At 45.4% G+C, this 18456-nt stretch overlaps 2 protein-coding genes across 4 annotated transcripts in view; both read right to left on the bottom strand.

The window, feature by feature from the left end:
* LOC137471594 (ankyrin repeat domain-containing protein 9-like) overlaps positions 1-16853 on the bottom strand; it is a 243466-nt gene extending 226613 nt beyond the window's left edge. The window contains exons 1-2 of one of the 3 annotated variants that reach the window (XR_010997706.1): positions 9433-9588; positions 8545-9160 (exon numbers count right to left, since the gene is read on the bottom strand). Coding sequence is in view for 1 of the 3 variants with exons in the window: in XM_068186045.1 (XP_068042146.1) it covers positions 9152-9160; positions 13347-14219 (882 nt within the window). In the remaining 2 variants the exon portion in view is untranslated. Of the gene's footprint in view, positions 1-8544; positions 9161-9432; positions 9589-9955 lie in introns of those variants that run through there. The other 2 variants (XM_068186045.1, XR_010997705.1) reach the window with 2 other exon arrangements.
* The window catches only part of ALK (ALK receptor tyrosine kinase), a 408209-nt gene that overhangs the window by 346814 nt on the left and 42939 nt on the right, over positions 1-18456 (bottom strand). The gene's annotated exons all lie outside the window — the stretch shown is intronic.

Below are 18456 nucleotides of genomic sequence, written 5' to 3'. Positions count from 1 at the left end.
CTGACCCTGTGCAAGTCAAGCATTGGCACAAGCTTACATGCGGCAGCATCTCGAACTCTAACCTATTTCTATAGATTAGCTCTTTCCTAATGTAGTAATTCCATTTGTTGTCAGTTCCTCCATTTCTCTACATTTGTTACTGTAAACAGATACAAGATATTAACCTTAAACATTCAAGAGATATCTCATTATTAGGCTGTCTCCTTCTAGTCGGGCTTATAGGAAAATGAAGGGAATGCAGTTTACTTACAGGACTTATGTGGGGTTTCTTTCCAGAGTTCCAGGAATACTCAAGGCTCAAAATGCCTTCTGTGACCACATCAGAAGCTTTCTGGTAAGTTCATTCCTGATATTAAGCAAGCATGCCCTCCCTTTGAAGGTCCCTCATGTTGCAACTCACGCTGTTTGGTCACGGGGCTGCCCTTGACCAGAACACAGGCGTGTGAGTGCCCTTATAGAAAGTGTAAATGGTTGGGCCTGGGGACAAAAATAGGAATAGGGTGCTTGAGCTACTATACCAGCTAAACTCAATCATCCATCCTTTCTGCTCTTCATTTTCCATGTTTGCCCATGCCTCATGACAGCCCAGGAAAATGGAGGGACATTCTTCCCTGTCGGGGAGGTAGATAATGCTGCCAGTGTGAAAGAATGAAGTGGACTCTTATGAGCTGTCTGGCCTGTGTTTTCCACCCTCAGTGTTCTGTGATTCATCTAATTAAGGTACACAGCCTGCAAAACAAGAGGAAATTTGGAACTTCTACTCATTAGCTGGGCATGAATGGGATTTTTTTTTTTCCCTCTTGACTGTCTTCATTTTATCTGCCGCAGTTCTTCATGACTCAGACTCCAGAAGGGCTCATGACTGTGTGGGTTGCCTCTGGCAAAGGCAAGGAGCTTGAAAGCAAGTGTCTGTCTGTCTTTTACTTCTCTCTGAAAACAAACACTGAAGAGCCTATTCCCTGAGCGACTGACCCAGCTGCTGTGTCTTCCCTGCTTGTTGGGGTACAAAATGATTAATCTCCTTCTACATAGTTCAGTACTTAAAACATATGCGAAGGGGACACAAGGGCTTTCGTATTAAGCAGGGATAAAAAAAGACTTGTTTTACTCTTAATGAAGAAATAATTTCCTTAAGAACAAAAAAGCTCCTCACGGCCAATGCTTATAAATTGCTTAATTGGAAATACACATAAAAGTCCTGTGAGGATTATCAGAGTGCTTCTAGCTGGAATTAGAGTCAGGGAAAAAAAGCTATTTTAGAGATACTAATAAAACAGGGGGTTGTGAAGGCTTCTGGGATATATACAGATGTTTTATTTTAGACTTTGCATATAAAGATGATTTTTTAACCAATTTGTTATTGGTTTGCAAGCTCTTCTGATTAGCCTTGAAGCAGAGAGGAGTGAAAATAAAGGAACAGACCCCCAGATCAGAGAATGATAGCTTCAAAAAGACAAATGGGTTTTTTAGCTGAGACTTCAGGCTTTTTGGGCATCTACCACTGTCTAGGTATTTGATGTTTCATAAATGTGCCAGAAACAGAGCTAACGACATCTTAGGCAGTACCTTTCCTTGTTTCCTGATAGGTATCAAGCCCCTCAGCAATTCTTTGCTTTCTGTAAGAGATGCCTAGTGCACAGGCAGGCTCCTTGCCAGGCTGCAGTGGATGTGCTTCCTGCCCCAGCCACCCTTCTCCTGGGAAAGTGGGAAATGGTGGCTCTCACAGCTCCACCACTGCTGACTCCTCTAATGAACTTTTCTGTGCAGGAGCAGTGATCCAACGGGGCTGCATCACATCCCTGGCTTTTAAATACTTTGCTAAACACCGGTATGGAGCCTCTCAGCCACTCACAGCCAACTAAGTCACCACAGCTTTTCCTTTCCCTTGGAGGCAGCAGAGAGGATGAAAAATGTCCACCTGCTCATCTCTGCCCAGCGAGCCCACATGCCCTGTTTGAAAAAATTTGTCTCTGTAGCTCTTCATCTAGAGCCCAGCTCCAAGGTGAACTTCCATGGCACCTGAGGCCTTTCCATTGCTGAATAAACCCCAAAACTTTCTTTGGTGGCCGACAGTAAAGGCACCTGCACCACCTTCCTGCAGCTGGGTTTGCACATATGGGTTTGGCTTGGACACTGCATCCAAAAGATGTGCTGTAGGATCACCAGGCAGGCATGGGCAAGGGACATCCAATAGCACTGGGCTCACCTCACAGTCCTGGGGTCCCCTCACAGTGGCAGGGTCTTCTCACGGCCCTGAAGTCACTTTGTCATCCACAAAAATGGGATTCGTGGTCAACAAGCCTATAATGACACACTTGAGAGAGACATTGATTATCTCAGAGTTGCACAAACGTGGATGCTCAGTGGTATTCCACAAATCAAGCACACCAACTATCAAAACCTTTTGCTATTTATACATTTTAGCAAACAAAGGAATTTGTGTTCATTGGCTACAAGTTACATAGTTCTCTTGTTAATTAGTATTCTAATAACTATTCTTCTGCTTATTAATGATTCTCTCACTTCTTCTGCTAATTAGTCCCATGCTCAGTCTTTCCCTTCTTTTGGGTCACTGGGTTTCTTGGATTTGTGACTTGGCGAGACGATGGTCACCATCTCCTGCCAGAATTACATTTTACCCAACTGGAGCTGGTTCAGCAGAGTTGCTGAGTTGTCTTTATTAGTTTCATCCTTGTCTTTGGTGTCCTGCCAAATGTCCTTGTGGCCCATAAATTCTGCATTCTTTGTGCCCACTATCAGGTGCACATCCTTCTCCCCAAGCTTTGTTAACCTCTCCCGAGGTCGGAGATCACTGAAACACCTGGAACCCTAAGCCTTAACAAGACAACTCCACCAACAAGTAATTTGTCTTTCTAACACCTGGACATCACTCAGGCATTGCTGTTAGCTGCTATTTCTAAAATCTCCTTTCCTGCTGATTAGGCTGAAAAGCACACAAAGCTCGAGCACCTAAGAACGTCCTTTCTCAGGGAAAATTTTACATATTCCACGTTTTGCAGCACCCTCACAACCCGGGAGTCCCTCAGGGCCTCGGGGGAGACCCTCACGGCCCTGGGGGTCCCTCAAAGCCCGAGGGTCCCTCACAGCCCGGGGGTCCCTCAAAACCCGAGGGTTCCTCACAGCCCGGGGGTCCCTCAGGGCCTCGGGGGAGTCCCTCACAGCCTCGGGGTCCCTCACGGCCCTGGGGGTCCCTCACGGCCCTGGGGGTCCCTCACAGCCCGGGGGTCCCTCAAAACCCGAGGGTTCCTCACAGCCCGGGGGTCCCTCAGGGCCTCGGGGGAGTCCCTCAGGGCCTCGGGGTCCCTCACGGCCCTGGGGGTCCCTCACGGCCCTGGGGGTCCCTCACAGCCCGGGGGTCCCTCACGGAGGCAGCCGCAGGGAGGTAGCGCCACCTGGCGGCCAATGGCGGCGCGGCGGCCAAGGCCCGGCCGGTGCCCGCGCAGGAGCCGCTGTGGTGGAAGGTAAGAAAAGTCGTCAAACAAACGAACAAAAAACAAACAAATAAAACCCCCCAAAAAAACCACCAAAGCAAGACAATGGGGATGTGCGGCAATGATCACCGGTAGCGCCTGCACAGGTGTAAGGAGCTGGTTTTACTTCTCCGCAGCTCAGGCAGCGAACAAGCCGGGACACCCTTGGGAGATGGGAAGCCTGCTGATAACTCCTTTTTATTCCTATCCGGCCCTGCCCAACTGAGTTTCCTTATTTTACAAGTTACCATCTCTATTTTCTTTTCTAATAAACGCGGTTATTTGAGTTCAAAAGCCCCGCAGGGTTCATGTGCTACCGATGCTGAGAAGAGGAGGAAGAAAAGGCGTCCCTTTGGAAGATGGATCCGCTTCAAAGTTGTGGCGATTTGAGGACTGACTGTGAAAACACAGGCTGAAGCGGACAATAGCCGAGCAAAACTGCAGGAATAAAAGAAGAAAACAGGCAACACTGCAGGAATAAAAGAAGGAAAAAAAAAAAAAAAAAAAAAAAAAACAAACACTTAAAACATTTGAAATGTAAAACTTAAACACAGAACTTTCATTTTAAAATATATTCCTTTTTGTTTTATCTTCCTTTCAGCTGGTGAGTGCATATTCATTAGCAGCTCTGCCAGGTTAAACAATTTCTAGATTTGATTGAGGATGGTATAAAGGTCCATATCAAGTAAAAGCAGTAGCTACTAAAAGTAAAGAGTAAAGCTGAAGTTGCCTGTTTAAAGGCTGACCTGATCCTAAAGGCAAAGAGCTGCCTGCCTGAACCTTAGAGGAGTTACACGGACAGGCAGCTCTGCAAAACCTGTCAGGCTGGCACCAGTAAGGAACTGGGATGTTAGGCATGGACTTTTCACTCTAAAAATAAACAGACTCATGAAGGGCCTCTTCTTTCAAATCAGCTATGGTGCTTGCATGTGCATTCATGCTGTATGCTGTGTATTGTGTGCAGTCATTTTACAGCTTGAAATTTGTGTGTTCATCCCCTCCAAGCAGTGGGGGCAAAAGCCCAGGCCCAGCCCAGCCCATGGGCTCCACAGGTCTAAATATCTGCAAAAGGAGAATAACAAAGGGCATGGACAGGTCTAGGTTTGCACTTTGTCATTTTAAGTGATTTTTTTTTTTAATTGAGGGGTTGATAATCATGTGTGTCAGGGCAGAACTGAGACATTTTGAAACCTGGTTCATGTTTTCCAGAGACCACAAAGCACCAATCTGCTGCTAGAATCCGTTAATTCTGCAAAAGAAGAGTTGGGTAATTTTGTGGGAAAGCTACTCTCAGCCTCCCTGATCCCAAATTTGCGTTACTTGCCATACCTTACACTTCCCTGAAGCTCACCAGATCTGAGTGAGCCTAAGTAAGCATGGGAATTTTTGAGTGTTTAGGGAACACACCTCTAAGCAGAAACCTAATTTAGGAAGAGCTCTTTCTTCCTATCATTTTGGCTTTCCTTTCACAAAATCCCAAATTACACATGGAATGTAATTTTATCGCTGTCTGTCACCGTGCTGGGCTCTGCAGGCTGGTAGAGAAGTAAGCCAAAGCCTGTAGCTATCAGTGAAGCTCAGTTCTACCCACAGGAGGAGTCCCATAAAAAACCCCATTTGATCAAGCAATCACCTCTATCAGTGAGAAGTTTAGTGTCTGCAAATATATGCATGACAGCTGAAAATAGTATCTCACTAGGATCTGAAAACTCAGAAGCAGAGTCTGCTTACAGTGTCACTCCCTAACACCTTCCAGGCAGAAGAACAGAAATTTTTGTCCTAGAGTTGCTCATTTTCAGCTTCAGTCAAAGCCTCAAAATTATAAGACACTCTTAAGGAAATACCATCTGGAATTCTCCTGCAATCTCAAGGCAAAGTGTTTTACAGAATCACAGAACCAAAGAATATTCTGAGTTGGAAGGGACCCACAAGAATCATCAAGTCCAACTCCTGGTCCTGCACAGGACAGTTCCAAGATCACACCATGGGTTATACTTCTGTAAGCAGACTTTGAACAATCCATAAAAATCTTTAGGTCCCTCTAATGGACAAAGGTTTTTAATTCTGCCATCTCCTGTCAGAACAGATTTTACTGCAAAGATTACCTTCATACAAATTGAATTGTTTGTAAATTACTTACCTCACTCAAAAGGACAGAGGATAAAGGAGAGAACTGGTGAACCTAAGGTACTTGGATTCACAAAATCCTGTGGGCAAGGTTCCACACCAAAGATTATTTTTAAAAATGAAGCTGTTGTGGAATCACAGGAGTTATTTCATGCAGTGAAAGCTGGTTACAGAATGGCAAAGGGTGAGGAAGAGTCAGCAGTGGGCTGTCCTGGAGATTGGTGCGGGAACCAGTTTTGTTTAGTATATAACTTGTGGCTGGAGAAGGAAGTGAGCAGTGTTCACAGTGCTGCTGGAGTTTCCAGGTATCCAAACACCACACAGAGGCACCTGAAGGACCCCACTAAACTGAGTAGGAAAAAGAAGTGGCGGGTGAGCTTGAGTGCGGATAAATGTAAACTGCTGCCGTAGGAAGTCATAGATGTGATTGTTGATACAGGCTTGGAAAAGACCTAGATGAATTTGGGACACTAGGTCAGAAGATGAATACTCTGAAGGACTAGGCAAGGATATAGCCTTCAATACCCCCAATCCAACAGCTGTGGGAACTGAGGGAATTAAGTAGGGAATGTATTGCTGAAAGTAGCCAGGTAAAGGTGTTCTGCTCACCTGGCTTCTCCCATTGCCAGTGCTGGAGACATGGCATGATCCTAGGACCACCCAGCACTGTGGGCTTTGTGTTCCTATTTTGACAAAAATTCTGGTACAAGAAAATCTGAACACAGACTTCCAGCTATCAAAACAAGTGGTTTTTTTAAATAATATTTTGATTCTTTTTTACAGCTTTAACACTGTTAAAAATAAAAAGCTAGGTATTACATTACCAAAATTTTACTATTCTTTAAGAATTGGTAGATCTGGATCAGTTTTCTTCCTTGTAAAACTGGTTTTGATATTTTGAATTTTCATTTTGAATTAGAGCAGAAATGCATTTTCCAACATTGTTGATTTTGGTGGGATAGAAACATCGATTCCCAGTCAGTTCTAGTGATTTTCTAATTTTCTAGTTCCTTTTCTAATGCTTGTCAGCCTCTTCTTTATCATCCTGCTATTCTGTGTGTGACCCTGAAGCCAAGCTCCATGAGAAATTGGCAGGGGGTGGTTTCTGTGTTTCTCATAGCTTGTACTGTGGTTTGGGATTCTCCAGACTATTTTCCCTATTTCTGTTCAGCTGTGGGATCCGCTTCCCACAAGGCATCTTGCCATACTGCCTCTCCCAACCCTTTTCTTCCCTTCCTTCCTCCCAGGTTCTCTTGCATGAGTCTGACAATTCTGTGATAATCATTCCTCCTCCTCACCGTTCTCCACGGGGATCTGTGTGGGTGGGCAGAGCTGGTGTACAGAGCACAGCTCTCTTATCTCTATGAACTCATTAAATTCACAGAAGCCTTCCCACCAACAATAAACTTCTCCTTCACATTGCAAATCCATTGCAAAATTCCAGACCAAGCACTGCTTAGGAATCACCTCTGGAGAAATCTGGCTTCTTGGCTTCAGAGCAGCTCCCAAAGTGCTGGAGACAAAGGCAGGCATCTTGGGAGCTGGAGCCTGGTGGCCATCCCTGTCACCAGCTCAGAGTGGTGGTGCAGCAGAAGGCAGAGCATGCTCCATCAAGGCATTGCTGCTGTGCTGGCCAGGGAGACACGGGACAGTGTGGGACATGCCAAACCTGTCAGCTGCTTTTGGGGTGACTCACTTGGGGAGGTGTACCCAAGTAACTGAGGCGTGGGCAGGATTTCACTCAATGCATCATCTGCTTGTGACAGTGCTTCCCCCCCACACAAGGGAATATACCCTTTAAATTTCTTTATTTAAATCCCTGTCTTGCTGCCTGCTGGTGTGTGGGCTCCAACTAACTACAGTTGTAAAAAATCCGATACCTACATGAGACTGGCTCTGAGAGATGCGTCAGCCTGGAGCTCCCTAATGGTCAGCCCCAGTAGAGCTGCAGGGCACGAGAGAAACTAAATCAGATTCCCTTTCTCAAACACAGGAAACATGGAAGCCAATAAGCCAGAAAACTACATCTTTGGGGACCACATTCTTGTGATGAAATAGCTAGGGATAAATCTCCTGCTATGAAGGCAAGAACATAGTCTTGATCTTCTTTAAATGAGATCAGTGAAACTTGCCTCTCTGCATTCTTCCATGAAGCCAGTAATGTACTATGCGAGTGCAGGCCCAAAGGAGTCATCCCTTGGTTATAGCTTGCATGTACTAGTGTGCCTTGAGGAGATCTGTGGGTACAGTTGTCACTGGAGTCAACACCCCATGATTATCACCATCATCCTCATCATCCAAACCAGCTACCCATCACCTGAAACACTTTGGGTAGCTGTTTTTTATCAGAGCAGAGGAGGATCTGGATGGTTCAGGCTTTGGCACAGAATCTGGTGGATCCTTACCCCATGGAGAGCACAGAGGGTGAGAGGTGCACACCTGCCTGAAGACCTTCAGCTGAGCCTACAGGAGAGGTTGGTGCTGGAAGCCTTTCCAGGGCATCTTCCTGTACACAGAAAAAACTGAGGAGGGAAAAGAGCTGGTTGATGGTGCACAAATCAGAGAAGGAAAGCAGGCTACTAGCACTGTTATGTTCATGGGAAACAGCTGCATAAGCTGAACTCAAACCTAAAAAATCAACATTTCTGAAACCAATTACCATTCAACCCCTGTTGAGCCCCTCCTGATTTATCACCACCTTTCAGCAGATCTGTGAAGTGTGGGTTCACCTCATCACTTGGGGTCATCCTCTGACAGCACAGTCAGCTACTGTAAGCCTGTGAAGGGAAATATTATTTTCCTCAGATCACATTTTTGAGACAATGGCTCAGCAGTCAGAATTAAATTACCAAACAAGATAAACCAAACAAAAGCAACAGATACTCATGGGTGGTTTTGGCCAGTTGGCTAATAAAAGACACATCAATTTTATATTGCAAGTTTATTATATTAATACAATCAAGATTAAATTATTTTCACAGCTAGTGTACCTAATTATATCAGGCTATGTATATATAACCTATTCCAGCATGTTACTATTGTTTTATCTTTAATCATGCAGCAAGTAATGTGCAAACACAATTATAGGGAAGATTTTTCCACCCCTAAAAAAGAGAAACCAAAATTACAAAAGTATGGCTTTATAAGAAAGTTGTATCATACAATGAACATTCATTTCTACTTGGGCATGGCAACATTCAGTCTTAATAAGTGAACAACAGCATCTGGCACTGCCATGCTGATTCCAGAAACACCAAAGGAACTAGGAACAGGGAAATGCCATTGATGTTAGAGATGGAAAATGTATATCTATATACATTCAGAGTACAAAAAATGTAAAACATGATTTCAGGGATTAAGTGTCACATTTATTTGTATGCTGAAGTCAGAGTTATGGAGCCTTGAAGAACACAAATGCACAGTTTGTTTTCCTTTAGACCAACAAACATCAGTAGTGATGGAACCAACTTAAAAAGCACTACTTCAGGTGTAGGGAGGTGTAATTGAGGTCAGAATCTGACCTGTCCTTCCTGCTAATAATGCTGAAGAAATAGACAGAAGCATACGGTTAGGAAGTTATAGGTAGCTGAATTTTGCTGGCTGCCCAGAAAAAAAAAAGAAAGACAAAGATGTATGAGATTTTATTTTTTTTTTTTAATGTGTTCTAGAATAAAGTGTGGCCAGCATCACAAACCCCTTGCTGGATGATTGTAGTTGCTGGCAAGCAGAAGCCCTTGTGCTTGGTGTTCGGGGATAAAACACCCATTTCAAGAGCAAAACTGCTGCCTCTTTCCACGAGAAGAAATGTCCTTACCTGTCAGCAGCACAGGGCCTGGGACACACACACTGACCTCGTGAAAAGGCTGCTTCCGTAGGGCATCGCTCCCTGCTGGTCCGAGGAGTGCAGTGGGTGGGAGCTGCCGGTCGGTTACGGATTTACCAGGAGAGGGCAGGCAGACACGTGTGCGACAAGAGATCAGACACACTCACACGTGTGACAAGAGGGCAGGCACTCACAGACGTGCACACACAGCTGGGTGTTTTCACTCATTCACTCAACTCAGTCGCTCAGTCACTCACTCACTCACTCACTCACTCACTCACTCACTCACCCACCCCACTGCAGTCACGGAAGCACTTCTCACCAAAACCAAAGGCTCACACATACAGAGAGTTCAGATCCTTAAAATGCTACTCCTCAAAATTGAAATTAATGACATGCAACCTGCAGAACCAACCTAAATCCAAAGACCAGAAAAGACTTTAACCTCTCCCCTTTTCTCTCTTGTGTTTATTCTTTTTCCCAAGTTCAGAATACAGATCTGAGCAACACTTACTCAAGTGTGCAGATATGCAGAATGTAAACATCACCACACAGCACCCAGCACCCTTTTTGATTAACAAAGTTACCAACATATTTACCATGCAAGCATTGGGATTTTTCAAGACGATCAGATTGCAGGAAAATATTGCAAAATATTTCGAGTTTACTTTTGCTAATGACCTAGCTGGGAAAAATGGAGAGAAAAAGCCAACACAGACAGGGCTGAGGTAGATTTGGCCATATCTGATGTAATGTCACTATATTGACCAAGCAGACGAATAGGATCTCAAACAGGCAGATCACCACAATATAAGCAAACAGGGTCTAGGGAGAAGATTCCCCTATTCCAGATGGAGTGCCCATCCTGCAGTCACGTTGCTACAGGCAATGGAAAGAGTTGTCACCACAACGCTAATGACCCTAAACTTTGTCCCACTGGGGCTGCACATGGGAGGCCTGATGTGTTTGAGGGCCAGCTGGTGCTCAATCTCTTGCTGAAATGGTCAGGAAAAGGAGAAATGAGGGGTCTGTGGAGTGATCTTTCCTGTGTGGGTACTTGCCTGTCATACTCTGGGCTGGACACACCAGAATTTTTACATGTTGGCCAACAGTGGACCAGCAGCTTTCTTCTAGGCTGGGGCACCAGTCACAGGAATGTCCCAGGAAGAAACTATTCCAAGACAATTCATCTTCTATCCTCTCTCTTGGCAGGTGGATTGAGGGGAGCTTCCCACATGGACAAATGCATGCACACAAGCATCCTGCTGTCTGCTACAAACGCACCCATAAAATGCCTGATTCCTGACCTCTGTATTGATCCACAACGACATTGAGCCAACAGAGACCCCTGCACCATTTTACACTCACTTGCTCCCAGTGGGCTGCTCTGGCTCTCTGAGAGTGAGCTCCTGCCTTAATGGAAAGTGCTCTCCATTAACGCCAGCAGTCCCTACCTGCCTCCTTGGATTTGTAAGATGAACAGCCCTCCCCTCCCTCCTGTCTTTTCTGAAACTCTTCACAGCACTGAAACTCACATGGTTTCGAGCCAGTGCAATAGCACTGGATGATTTCCATTTCCTCCTTTCCGGGGATCTCTGCTTCCAGGACCTAATTACTATTCTAATAATATCCTTCAGCAGCCTCCTCCGCCTCTCACCCACCAACATCAGGATGAGATACCGCAGTGCTGCTGGGGACAAACCCAATCCTGCTCCTTGGGACTCCTGGGGTGCCACAGGGGCCGTGCTCTGCACAGTCTCTCCGAGTTTTCCGGGAGAGTATGTGCCAGTGCTAGGGAGCCTGAGGGCTTGGCAGAAGCAGCTGAGCCACTGCTTATAGTGCAAATCTGCCTTGGGCTCTGCTTTGCTTCCCAAGCTGTGACAGCCTCTGTCTGCAGCACAGTCTGTCGAGTACATGCTTCCCCCAAAAGCCTCGCCCAGCGCTGACCCTGCATTTCCCCCGTTCCTTCGCAGCCTTCCCCATCGAAAAAGGAGCAATAGACACAGACGGAGAAGGATATTCAAGTCCCTGGGGGCAGGGGTGGAGGGACACTACAGGACCAGAGATGTAGGAATTCAGGAGAAGGGTTAACCCCTTCGTGGCCTGCTTACCACTTTTAGGGCTGGGCTGGCATTTTCTCCACCTCACAAGCAAGCCTGTTCATTCACCTGGCCTAGCACAGGTGGCACTGGAACTGAGGTCCTCCCACAGCATGCAGGAAGAGATGGCTGAGAGGAGCATCCCAGTATCCCAGAAAGGATGGTCCAGGTGGCTGTGAGCGGCATGTTCTGCAGTCTCACAGTAAATCTCCACCTGGCCATAGCTCACATTTGCAGTGTCCTGGCACACAGGAGGTAGCCCATGCAGAAGGAAACTAAATGGAAGTGCTTCCTGTGCTGACAGAAAGATGGGCACAGGTCCAGCATGGCCTCCTTGCCACAGGCAGGGAATAAGCTGGATGAGACATGAGCCATTTTTGCACAAAGCAGTTGAGATTTGACTGCACATCTTTCTTAGCTACTGCCTGTGGAAAGTGGTTTGTGCCCCACAGCCTTGGGCTCCAAATCCAACTGAAGAGGAGAGTGAGTTCTCCACTGCTGCCCAGTGCAGACGGAAGAAGTGAGTTGTGCTACTTCAGCAGAGCAGAGGGTTGCGCTTACAAGGAGTGGGGAACACTGGTGTCCAAAATAAGGGATGTCCCCCAAAGGGAGCTGGGATTTTGCCACTGCTCTGTTTTTGCTGAGAACACCCAGGAGAGCAGGACTGGTGCCTTGAGCAGAGAGGGCAGCGTGATTCAGAGCTACCCAGAAGGCTGCCCGGACGCAGCCCCTCTTTCTGCAAACTCACCCTACCTGCAGTGCTGTCAGTGGGAACATTTTGTAACTTCCAGGCTAAGGATTTCTGTCTGGACCTGGGTGGTAAAAATACTCTGACAGCAAGTAACAACTTTTAACAGCAGAACATCATACCCCAGCTTAGGATAAGTAGCAAATGCCTGTGGCTCTGAGACCCACAGGGAAATCAAGTTAGCAAGCTACATCTCCTGTAGAGATGTGTTCCAAAACACAAGTCAAGGAGAAATAATGTCACATATGAAAGATAGGGCTCCCAATGTCCCTGCTCCAATTGCCATTTGTTTACTGGACATCAAGGAAAATGGTTCCTTCCCCAATGCACAAGTCTGTAGAGGCATCAGGGCTGGGATTGCCTTTAACCCCCTCACTCCCAGGTAAGACTGGATGCTTTCCATTAGCTATTCCGTGGATCTTTATCCCCCATCCCCCAGGAATGTACACACACTGCCCCTCTCTGAATTCATGCCCTCCACACCATTACTTGCTGTAAAGTAACTTGGTAGGATCAGTTATCCTGCAGGAATACTGGTAACTCTGCATCCCTGCAACATCAGCCATGCACTTTGTGGTTATTACTAATGATGCTTGAGCATTTTTAGAAAGGAAACTTGATGTTTGAACCTTGTTGGTAGGGGATGGTATTTCTCCCAGCTCTAGCCGTGACACCATTTAAAAATCCCACTGGGTACGTAGTTCCTTTTAACCCAGGTGCATTACACAGGATACAGTTATCATATTGGGAATTCAGATACACTGATACCAGCTGACAACTAAGAAACCAAACATAACACAGTCTCAACTACAGTTAACCCTTCACATGCACAACAAAACAGAAAACAAGGAAGGCTTTTGCCTTTAAAAGTGCCGTGCCTGCAATCAGTTAGAAAAGACATTTAAAATCTTGTCACAAAATATTGGATTTTCCAGCAGAGCTTAATAGGTTAAGTACTAAAATCACACTAAAATGCAGAGGGTGGTGGATAACCAGCTCCTCTAAGTCGCCTTGGAAAATCCAAGACCCATTGAATAAAGTCAAGGAAAGACATTTACCACATTTTTTGCTGGTAGCTTTTTGCCATAGGATGGTAAAGGCTTTAGTGCCTGAGGTATAGGTAGTTCCTGGATGCTTTTAGGGAAGTGGGAAGGGGGAAGAGTCTGGAGAATAGTTTGCATAGCTTGCAGATATAAAGAAGCAGGTGTGTTCCCCACGAGGCTGTTGAATTTGTCTTCTCCCAGCAAAGCTGTCCAGTGGTCTGGATGCTCCTGCAGAACTTTCCGCATCTTAAACTGTGGGTTGGGCATGAAGAGCAAGAGGTAGTCGAGGCAGAGCTTCTTAGATGCGACATTGACTTTGGAGTCCCACATCTGCTCCAGGATGACGTCCAGCGGGGTAAGCCCTTTACTGTCCTCTATCCTGGGAGATGCTCCGTTCCCGAGAAGGATGAGGACCGTCTCTGACCTCAGCAGTTCACAGGCAAGGTGCAGGGGTGTTTTCCCATCTTCCAGATGAAAGCAGCCAGCCCTATTGATATAGGAATTCAAGCTGGGAAGCTTGTGTGCAATTTTGATGATCAGTCCCAAGATATCTCTCCTGTCATACGTGACCGCCATGGCCAGGTGAGGAGCAGAGGATGGGCAATAGCAGAAGTGTTCCCCAGGCACCTTGAGAGCCTCCTCTGGAAAATGAGACAGCAGATACTGAGCATAAGGCAGGTGATTATGCACCACTGCATAGAGAAGGGCTTCTGAAGGTGAGTAGGTTCTTAGGCTGGCATTTTCCTCCCAGTAAAAATACTCCATAGTTCTCATGTCTTCCAGCATCCACACAGGCTTGTGATCTCTCACAGCCTGGTAGAACATATAGGATAAGAACTTGCAGTGCCTGCTCTGATCATCCTGCAGGCTGGCCTGGTTACTGGCCATGGCTCAGCAAATAAAGAACAGCTCCACGTAAAATCACTCCAGACTGTAAGATTGGTGCACTTGGAATGCTGATCCCGATGCTGCTGCAACCTTCAGGCTGTCATTGCTGCCTGGACTGCACTAGCTGGAATGCATGGGCTGATCATCTCCACCCATTCATTGTTTTTCCCCTCACTGCAGTGGTTTTGTTTAGGTAAGCACAATCCCACAGGCTCAGTTAACCCGTGCCATGCAAGCAGATGGCTGGTGAGTACATACCGCTCTGCGCGTGGCACAGGTTACTGAAACGCTGTCAGACTGCCAGTGATTTTATACACACACAGCCACAGAGAACAGAGGGAGAGACTAAAATTAGCTTGAGAGGTGAGGCGGATTTCTGTCTGCATTTCGTGTCTAACCAGATCAGCTCATACACTGCAGCAAGTAGAATAGCAATATTCTGCTATTTTATGGGTTTTTTTTCATGTCACTCACATACACACAGCTCATTATATAGTAAAAAATATGTAGCAGTGTAAAATACTCCAGTGCTGATAATAGGCATGATTCCATGCTCAGGAAATCAAGGGATTGATAGTGCTAGCACTAGGAAAGTATCCCTATTTTACAAATAATGGTATGGCTGGCCACTTAGGAGACATTGATGTTAATGGATTGTCTATAAGGCATTAGTAATGTTTAAGATGCCAGCATTAATCTCTGCAGAGAAAAGAGTCAAACGGTGTGTGCAGTAACTGTGCCCAGAGTCATAAAGCAGCTTGCTGGGTTTAAATGCCTTCCTTTGTTTAGCAAGGAAATACCTGGAGTGCCCCTGCTGCACAGCAAGGGCATAAACAAAAAGTTAATAGCCAAACCTCACTGGTAGGTGGGGAGCTTTGATCAAAGCATTTCTCAGATGTCCTGCTTTGGGACTCCTGTCAGAGCCATCAGCAATGGGGGGAAGTGGGATTAGGCAGTGAGACTTGTGCAACACCCTGGTAAAACACAGAAGACCAAGGCTTACAGGTTTGAGGGAGAAAGTCCTATTGGATGAAGCAGAAGGACCTGGCCAAAATTAAATTCACAGAAAAAAAAAATAACTAAGAGTCCTTTATGGCAAGGTCTGTTTAAGGAAGGAGGGTTTCCACGCATCCTATAAATCAACAGATTGAAATAAAATGGTATCTCACCATTTTGGTAGGAAAACAGGGTTTCCCCTTAAGGGAAAAGACAGCAAATCAAGAAATCCTTATTTTCATTTCACAAGAAAACAAACATATAGTAAGTATATTCAAACTAGGGAGAATCCAAGTATCAGATCTCCAAATGTTGTTTGGAGTCACCCAAAGAGAAAACTAAAGCCACTCACAAAACTGGGTCTAGATCTTGCACATCTTCTAAAGCTTTATAGCCATTAAGCAGCCCTCACCTGCTGCAGATGTTAAGATAAAGCTCCCCTGGGAAGTGCTCACAGCACCCAGTCTGTCAGAGCTCAAGGAGCATTTGGACCATGCTCTTAGTCATACAGATTGATTTTAGGTAGTCCTGTGAGTTGACTTGGTGCAGAGACATATAGAAGTCAAGAGAAAAATGTTCTGCAAATATCTCCAATGAAGAGGGAAGCCAAAACCCCAGAATCAGGAATGGCCATCAGGCTTCTGGCCAATTAGCTCTACACCACAGCTCCAGGATGTCCAAGATGTGAAAACATCTGTAATTACACCGTACCTTGTAATTACAGGTTAAACTGTAATTCTGCCTGGGAAGCCCAGCCCAAAACTAGGAGTCCCTCAGGTGGTTTGTTCACTTTTTTATGGTTCCAAATGGCACAGGTCTGTCTGCCCTGCTGGCTCTTGGCCTTGGCCTCTTCTTTTTTCTTTCTCCAGGGGTTTAAAAAGGCTAGTGCTACAGGCACCTTTTTGATGGCAATACATTGCTACTGGATTTTATTGTAAGCATAATACATCTGTGAAACATTACAGAACCATTAGAAATGGAAGACATTGATATGGAAAGCTTCACTGAAGAACTAGAAGAAGATTAGGAGTTTGGAAGTTTCTATTTATTTCTTTAAATTTTGATCTGTGGCTAAAAATAATGACTCCTAATTCATAAGGTGTTTGTTGTGGCTTTTCTCTTTGACAAAGTGCAGTCTAGAAGAGGAATAGAATCAGTTTTGACTCACAGAGAGAGCATCCAAGACAGCAGGAACAGGTTTGAAGGGAAAAACTGACAAACAAAAGCAGATTTTTCCCAAAACACCATTTACCTTTTCATCTGAGGCTGAGAAGCTCTTTAGATCTCACCTGGGCAGATGCATTTTTCACATTTGATGGTGACTTCAGCTTATAAAGTATTTGGTTATTTTGAACCTGTGAGAAATACAGAATGTTTCTGAGCTATTCGGAAACCTTCTTACAGTGTTATGCTCAAAACATTGTTTCTGGGCAAAAGGGAAACATACCTTACATATGAAGACAAGAACTGAATGTTAGTAGAACTGAAATCTTAGCATGCTAATAAAAAATTATTAGTCCAGGTCAAATCATTACAGAAAAATAGATAATACTCCTATCAGAAAATATTTCAATAGCAATAATAATAATTTAAAATAATTTGAAGCCTTTTGCACACTTCTTATCTTCTATCCCTATTCCTAATGTTATGTTCCCCCTGTCCCTGCTCATCTTAATACTGGTGGTGTTACAGGAAATCATCAGCATCTGGAATTGTTCTGTGGGAGGAATGTGAGGTTTATGGTGGTGATTTCTTCTTCCTCACTCCAGTTTCTCCCCGGGGTCAGTTTTATGATTTGTTACATACTTTTACACCTGCTTCTTCCTCACTGGATTGCAACTCCATTTCACATCCACGTTCTCAATAGATGCTGGTTCTATACATGTAAGATATTACTTATTTGTCCTCTTTTCTACCCCTGAAACCATTCTTGTCCAGCTCTGTATCTGCATTTCTTTAGCTGTCCGTAGGTGAGTGGTTTGTAGCTGTGAGTGCTCCAGAGTCAGAGGCCTGTGCCCCATCTCTTTCCATCCCATTGGGCCTGCATCCCCTCTCAGTGCACCCTGTGCTTCCACTTCGCAGGACCTCTGCTGCCACACCGAGCCTACGATGACCTCTGTTAGCTCCAGCGTGTGAAATTGGAGTTGTGAACACCTCAGTGCACTGAAGAGCTGGTATAAACCTATGGTTCTGCCATGCAGTGCCAGTGAAAGTAAACCCCATCAGCCTATGGCACCTGGCTGGAAGGGGGAAAGTGTTCCTACAGCTAAACCAAACTGGAACAAAGCAGCAGGTACTCTGTAGTAGTGCCGGCAAAGCAAGTTTGGCAGGCCTTGGTTGTGAGCCTTTGGAAACTCAGTACAGAACCTGCAGCCTGTTGCCAGCAATGGCCAAACTGTGCTGCAGGGACAGAGGGTTCCTCTGGGTCCTGTTTCTGGAATAAGCCAAAGCAGAAAGGCTCTGTGTACTGCATGCTGAGAGTGGGGCTTAGGTTTAGCAACGTTTCCCTGTCATTTCTTCCTCCTGTGCCTCTGTACAAAGTTACAGGGAGCAATCAGAAGAACCGTGGGGAGAAAAGTGAATGAAGACACCTTCTGGAGAAAGAAAAAGCCAACAGCAGCTTTTGGTCACTGGGACTAAACCTGAAGAAAGGCTTTCGCATTTGTCATTTCACTGCCTGGTGGGAGCAAGACATTTCTCTCCTTTAAGGGAAGAGCAGCCTTGCCACAAGCTCCAGTGACCCATGGGAGCTCAGCTCAGCTCTTTCCACCATGTTTTTGCCTGCACACACAGAGAAAAACTTCAAAGAAGAAGCTGCTTGGGAAACAGAATAACAAAAGGCTTTGGGAAAGATTGGGACCATCTCCAGCATTCTACCTGTGTCAACAACTTCAGTGAGATGTTCCTTGTTCCCTTTCTGCCCTTCTCCAGGGATGTTAATTGGTATCTGTTTCCACGCAAAACTGATTTAAATTTTTCTGTGCCCTTTGTGCAGGAGGACTCAGGATGATCCAGCCAGGATATACAAAGAAGCAAATCAATTGCCAGATATCAAATGCCTGAGCACAAAGCAAGAGGATGTATTTCTTCAGAGGCATGCTGTTTTCAGGATCATGTCTGCTCGTCTTTTTCCTTTCCTTGGGAAAGAAAAACTTATCTGTTGGGGATGGATGATAACCCTTCAGCCACAGTGAGGCTGTAGGAAATTCTTGCTGTGTCCTGCTTTCTACGTCCAGCATGG

The sequence above is a fragment of the Anomalospiza imberbis genome, chromosome 3, assembly GCF_031753505.1.
Source record: "Anomalospiza imberbis isolate Cuckoo-Finch-1a 21T00152 chromosome 3, ASM3175350v1, whole genome shotgun sequence".
Taxonomy (NCBI): Eukaryota; Metazoa; Chordata; class Aves; order Passeriformes; family Viduidae; genus Anomalospiza; species Anomalospiza imberbis.
The sequence above is the reverse complement of the archived record's forward strand: the minus strand, read 5'-3'. Positions and strand labels throughout refer to the sequence as shown.